Genomic DNA, 7,339 nt, shown 5'->3' with positions numbered 1-7,339 from the left:
TCCAGAGTATAAAACATGAAGACAGAATCAGGCAGGTTAAAAAGCAACTGCAGTAGGAAATGTTTTAAGAGTCTGTTCTGCAGATTAACTTTGGCCAAGTGTCCATTTTATTAGTATTAAATCACATTTTATTATTTTGAGCCTTTATGAAAAACTTTACTGCGACCCTAAAATGGAAAAGCGGAAAAGAAGAAGATGATGATGATGAAAGATTTTGCTGTGATTTTAATTCTCAGATGGACATAAGTCAATTATGTAGAACACCTTGAAAATAAATATATATTGTTTATAATTAAGTGAATTACAGTATTATTGAAATATAATTAAAATCATTTCCATGTCTGTCTATGTTTAGTTGCTATATCATTTCAACAAAAATTTCGGGTTGTGCCACAATTTCATGATGAATGGACCAATGGAAATGCCAAAATTACTTAATAATATAATTATATATGGACTTCCACTGAAAGTTATGAAGGGGTGGCATGGTAGTGCAACAGGAAGTGTCACTGTCACACAGTCCAGGGTCTTGGGTTTGTGGGTTCCAGCCCTGCTCAGGTCGCATGGGTTCAAGCCCTGCTCAGGTCTGTGAGGAGTTTGATTTTTTTCTCCCCATGTCCATGTGTGTTTCCTCCGGGTGCCCAGTTTCCTCCAAATGGTCTAAAAGCACACATATGTATGTGAAATGACTCAAAAGTGTCAAAGGTGTGAATGTATGAGTGTGTGTTGTCGCTTTGACCTGGAAAAGTGGTTACAGACAATTAATAAATGAAAGTTAAGAAGGATTTTTCATTCACCTATGTAGTTACTATTTTGTAAATACATGCTTTTCATTGGACAGTGACATTTTGAAATTTCAATTCAGACTTTTATCAGATGCAACAGTGTAATAAAGTATCAAGTATCTCATGTATAATAATTATACATTTCCATGTACATCACCTTTCATATATTTAGCAGCTCAAAGAGCTTTGCAGAGAGAAAAAGCAAAAAGTGTATTCAATGATTACAATATAGATACAGTTTTAGATAACGTACAGAGAACATTCAGTAGAAAATATAGAAGTATTACAGAGACCATTCATTCATTCATTCATTCATTGTCTGAAACCACTTATCCAGTTCAGTGTTGCTGTGGGTCTGGAGTCTCCCTGGAATCACCAGGTGAGAGCAGCCTTTTGGCTTTATATTTATTTTTCTGTGTTGCCATTTGTGTATGAGATTTGTCTCCCAAGTGGTAAGTGTTTATCAAACACTGGGGCTAAAATGATTGTTAAAACAATACATTTAAATGACATGTAATCCCAGTTTAGTTTACAGAGCCAGTTTGTGTTGTTTTTTGATTGAAGTAATGGACATTTGAAATTAATTATAGTACACAGTATTATATATAATTATATACAAAAGTAATTATATTTTGTAGTTATATACTTTGGTCATATCCTGTTTTAAACATAAAACCTGCAAAACATGTATTGTGGCAGTGCTGAGTATGGAAAGGCCTAAGGAAACCATGCAGGTGTCACTGAACCTATCTTGTGGCTATGCATTTTTGGAGTTCAGGGCTGTTTTGTTGGTTAATTAATGGGTTTTCTGTTGTTAGTGTGTACTTTATGGATTGGAGCTTGTTTGCATTTGTGTGTGTGTGTGTGTGTGTGTGTGTGTGTGTGTGTTGGACTAGGTGATCCAAATGCCTATGGATTAAAATTGATTTGATCCCAAATGACATGGGATTTGTCAGCCATATATTTGTTTAATTTAGTTCAGAATATGAATAACAATACGGTTTTATTAATATTATTATTTTGTAATTGTAAATGGTTCCCACAGACCTGAACAACATACAAAGGTTAACAAGCACAGGCAGTGAATTATCCCAAATGACATGGAATTTTGTCCACTGTAAACTTGTTTAATTCAGTTGGGTACTGGAAAGGACTTGCCTCTAATACGACAGGTATAAAAATGCCATGCATGACTAACAGCAGCATATTTCCACACATTCACACATATTTAACATAGATTCTTCTTTTAAACAGCTAATTATCTGTCTGTGATTCTCCCTTAAAATAATTGTTTATTTAGAAATTTCTGGACATATATGTTTACTGGGTAAGCAATTTAATTACTACTACTACTTAAAATAAGACTACATTTTTTGTCCCTTGTCTGCTTTCTGCTTTAAATTTTTTATTTTTTTTCCCTTCACCTTCACTTTAGGTCACCTGAAAACTGAAACAGAAGTAAATCATGGATTCTAATTTCTCCATATACACGACCTCTCTGACACTGGATCCCCTGGACATTCCTCCATCCCATATTTTTTCGACATTTTTAATAGGAACACTTACATATTGTGCCATCTTAGTTTTCAATTTGACTATAATTCTAACAATTATTTTCAACAGGAAACTTCATAAGCCTATGTACATTCTATTATTTAACATGCCAGTCAATGATATAATGGGTTCTACAGTCATTTTCCCTCAGCTGGTATCTAGTATACTGTCACAGAATAGATACATCAGTTACTCTGCTTGTTTTGTGCAAGCTTTACTGGCCCATGTATATGGAGTGGGATCGTTTCTTATTCTCATTGCTATGGCTTATGACAGATATATTGCCATTTGTTGTCCACTGAAATATAACACCTTGATGACTCCAAACAACTTGCTGAAAATAATCACTATAATGTGGACCATAGATTTTACTATGATTGGTTTATTACTTGCACTGAATTACAACAAAAAGATTTGCAGCACCAAAATTGTGGACATTTTCTGCAATAATCCATCATTGATGAAGCTCATATGTGAGGATATACAGCCAAATAACTATTATGGACTGTTTATAATAGCTTTGCTGATAGTGCCTCTGCTGTTAGTGACATTCACATACATTCAAATCCTAATGACTGTAGTGATTAAAAGACAGTCTGATGCCAAAAGTAAGGCTATTCAGACCTGTGGTACACACCTAATTGTTTTCTTATGCTTAGAATTCTGTGCAGTCTGTGTCTTGTTAGCACATAGATTTGAGGCAGCATCCCCAAACTTACGAAGGGCCACAGGGGCTTCTGTAATGATATTTCCTCCTATAGTTAATCCTCTAGTGTATGGACTGAAAACTAAGGAAATTCGACAGAGTATTATCTTATTTTTTTATAATAATATTTCCATACAAAAACAGAATGATAAAATCAAACGGATTAGAAACCAACTGCAATAGGAAATGTATTAGTTGGGGTTTGTTTGGCAGATTTCTGGCCAAGAGTCAAATGTATTAATATGTATGGTTTTTTTTTTTTTTTTATGCCTTCATGAAAAAAAAACTTTGTTGTGCTTTCGTCTATCAGATATAAAAGACCACACAAACATAAATATCATACCTGGAAATGTGTAAACTAATTAAAAATGTCTACTAGAAATGGAAATGCATCCTGTTAAAAGACAAACTTGCATCTCCATGCATGTAGATTTATTGGATCCTACATCATTTCAGCCCAGCATCTCTCTTTAAAATTCTTGTTGAATGGACTGATAAAAAGGTTCCAAAACATCTTACAATATAAACAGTTTTCATGTGTATTTAATGATGAAACTATAGATCAAGTCATAGATAATTTATATAGATCATTCAGGGCAAAAAGAGTAGTGTTTAATTAACCCATTTAATCCCATATTTTTTCCAGAAATATAAATATCCAATTTATATGTCATTATATACCTTTTGAAATATTCCATCACTTTTTTAAATTTTCAAGGAAAAATAAGTGAAACTGTTTGTTTTATTATCTTTAAGCAAAGATAATAGAACATCAAACATCAGCATTGTTCCCTTGCATGCAACATGTATTGAAACATTCATGCATTCGATCATTCATTGTCTGTAAGTGCTTATCCAATTCAAGGTCACGGTGGGTCCGGAGCCTACCCAGAATCACTGGACATAAGTGGAGGGGGCACCAGTCCTTTGCAGTGTGATACACACTCACACATTCACTCACACTCTCACACCTATTGACACTTTTGCGTCACCAATACACCTACCAACGTGTGTTTTTGGACTGTGGGAGGAAACCGTGTACATATGTTCAGAATATGCATATAACATCCTGACTGGCAAATTACCTGTCTCCATCTCTTACTTCAAATCTGTTCCATCGTTATCACAAACACTGAGGACAGTATCTTATTAATTCTGAGAGATAACTGCAATTTTGCATGCCTTATCTAGATCACTTGGATCACTTGTATATTTGTTGGAAATGCATATATTTTTCAGGAATATTTAGAATTACAAAAGTAAAAATATGTTTTAATCTCTTTAACTCCTGCATACCTCATGTGTGTGGTAACTGCTGTATTGCTTCAACTTTGTCAGGATCAGGTCAGATCCCGGACCACTCTGTAAGGGTCAGTGCAGACTTTGCCAATACTTTTCTTCAAATCAGACACTATGGGTGCACGCCAATCAGTGAGCTATCTTCAAAGATGACATCTACATCAGCCCCTGTATCTATTATAAATTCAACCAGACTGGAACTTATTAACAACCACAGGGTAGCAACTGGTGAGCCAAGCCCAGCCAGTCAGACAGAGCTCCTTCCCTGTGTGTGAGGGGATATGATTAGGATTGCCAAACTATCCTAGATATTGAGAATCATCTTGTATTTGGACACTAAAATCCATGTTCCTTATGGTGCCTATATACCAGACAAAGCACAGGCGGGGCAGTAGGCACATGCACATTCAACTCATGTGCATGTTAATAAGACATTTTACAACTGGAACGAAACATGGACCATTGAAAAATGAATCTTTATATTCTGCAAATCTGGCATAATACAGGAATGGAAAAGATTGCACTGCACCGATTAGCCTTTCCTGCATTTTAGGTTGTCATCCGTTGTCAGTCTATATCTACCAATCCACGCTATTGGTTGATATGCTTCCAGGTCAGGGTTCAATGCAGCCAAAGTTAAAATGGTTTAAACTTTTTGACACTTAACGGACCATTGTTAACAGCATATGGTCATGTTTGTAGTCCGCCAGAGCCAAGGCAGAGTCCTAACAGAACTACATTTGAGGAATGCGTTTCTGATGCCTCCACAGCTTTTATTGTGTAGGCTCTTTTGGACTGTTAAAATGGATGATTTTTTTGAGAAAAGATGTTCTGTAGATCCACCTCAGCCGGAAGCAGGTATTACATGTTTCCTAAAGAGAGAATGCACCTCTCATTGGTCATCACTTTTATTTACACAATCAGCAGTCAGATTTAGCTATCCGTTACTTAGTGCTGCAGCCAATGGAGTCTCAGTCCCTCCTACTGGGGATTGTTTTGCGGCAGCACTGAGGGCAACATGTCAATGCTGAAAAACTATACACAATACTAAAAGTTACAGCTCTGCTTTTAGATAGATCTAATGTTAGTGCCATGTTGTGGACATCCCAACACATCTGTGATGGCAATAAAGCTGGCTGACTTATAGAATCAAAGTCATTCTTTGTACATAAAAATCACATTAAATAATTTAATATAAGATTAACCATTCTTGTATTCCTTCACTCTGTTTCAGAAAGTTGCAACTTCATATGAGATGTGTTGGCATACAAGCCCGAGGCATACCAGCACTAGGTGCTGTATAAAGTGAGCTCAAAACTGAAACTCTCCCCCTGCCCCCCAAAAAATTGTGTCCACCCAATGGTCAATTTCTGCCAGTGCTACTGCTAACAACTTTAAAGCCCATTACTCTGGCAACTCATCAGCTTTGCCCATAACTCCCAGGCAATATGACTGTAGCTGCCCATTTCTTTTTTACTGTGTTTTGTTTTCCCAAGCTTTCAATATTGACCATAATTTTGTACCTTAATTTTTTTAAATTTTGGCTTAATATGATGTTTGGTGTTTTTGTTGTGCCTATGAGTATGTTTATGTATAACTGCTGCAGCCTCCATTTTCATACTGATTGCATAGAAACTTCTTCCAAATTTCTGACCATCAGTTCCTTCAATAGGTGCAATCTCACTGAAACTGTATTTTTTCTACCAACCCATGACGATACATTTACATAAATCCTTATCTATGCTAGCGCCAAAGACAGTGTTCTGTTAGCTCAAACAAGGCTCTAATAAAGAATTCAGCTTTTCTCCAAGCTTTTGAACATCTTCAAAAGCTTCTTGGATTCATGTATTACATTCCATCTGTGTACAAATTGCCCTTTCTTTTCTGTGTTTCATCCACAAATGTGAAAGACATTTTTCTGAGATGTCTCTGTGTCAGGAGACTGAAGCTGATGGCAGGGTTAGGATGGCCAGTTGTGTCCTTAATGGTTCTCCATTTTTGGAGGAAAGTAGTTAAATGTTTCTTCTTGGATTTGTTTTATGTTTTTTTATTGTCACATGAAAATGTCAAAATGAACAATGTGAATTGAATTGGCCTACAGTCTACTACAGGTTAAAACGTATTATATATAATTATATACAAAGTAATTATATTTTTTAGCTATATATTTTGGTTAAATCCTGTTTTAAACATATAACCTGCAAAATATGTATTGTGGCAGTGCTGAGTATGGAAAGGCCTAAGGAAACCATGCAGGTATCACTGAGCCATCTTGTGGTTATGCATTTTTGAATTTCAGGGCTGTTTTGTTGGTTAATTAATGGGTTTTCTGTTGTTAGTGTGTACTTTATGGGTGGGGGTTTGTTTACATTTGTATGTGTGTGTGTGTGTGTGTGTGTGTGTGTGTGTGTGTGTGTGTTTGTGTGTGTATTGGACTAGGTGCTCCAAATGCCTATGGATTAAAATTGATTTGATCCCAAATGACATGGGATTTGTCAGCCATATATTTGTTTAATTTAGTTCAGAATATGAATAACAATACGGTTTTATTAATATTATTATTTTGTAATTGTAAATGGTTCCCACAGACCTGAACAACATACAAAGGTTAACAAGCACAGGCAGTGAATTATCCCAAATGACATGGAGTTTGTCCACTGTAAACTTGTTTAATTCAGTTGGGTACTGGAAAGGACTTGCCTCTAATATGACAGGTATAAAAATGCCATGCATGACTAACAGCAGCATATTTTCACATATTAACACAGATTAACATATATTCCTCTTTTAAACAGCTCATACTATGTCTGTGATTCTCCCTTAAAAACAAAAATGGTTATTTAGAGATTTCTGGACATATATGTTTACTGGGTAAGCAATTTACTTACTACTTAAAATAAGATTAAATATTTGTCCCTTGTCTGCTTTCTGCTTTAATTTTTTTTTCCCTTCCCCTTAACTTTAGGTCACCTGAAAATTGAAACAGAAGGAAATC

At 35.5% G+C, this 7,339-nt stretch overlaps 1 protein-coding gene across 1 annotated transcript; it reads left to right on the top strand.

Moving 5' to 3' along the window:
* Positions 1 to 2,250: 2,250 nt before the first annotated feature.
* On the top strand, positions 2,251 to 3,228 carry LOC136707539 (olfactory receptor 52B2-like). The gene has a single exon (XM_066681710.1). It carries the CDS (start codon positions 2,251 to 2,253, stop codon positions 3,226 to 3,228), a length of 978 nt encoding a protein of 325 aa, XP_066537807.1.
* The last annotated feature ends 4,111 nt before the right edge of the window (positions 3,229 to 7,339 follow it).

This window comes from Hoplias malabaricus, chromosome 1, assembly GCF_029633855.1.
Source record: "Hoplias malabaricus isolate fHopMal1 chromosome 1, fHopMal1.hap1, whole genome shotgun sequence".
Lineage (NCBI taxonomy): Eukaryota > Metazoa > Chordata > Actinopteri > Characiformes > Erythrinidae > Hoplias > Hoplias malabaricus.
This window is presented reverse-complemented; position numbering and strand designations above follow the sequence as displayed.

Coding starts and splice junctions, on each gene's coding strand:
- LOC136707539 (XM_066681710.1), top strand. CDS start 2,251: ATGGATTCTAATTTCTCCATATACACGACCTCTCTGACACTGGATCCC.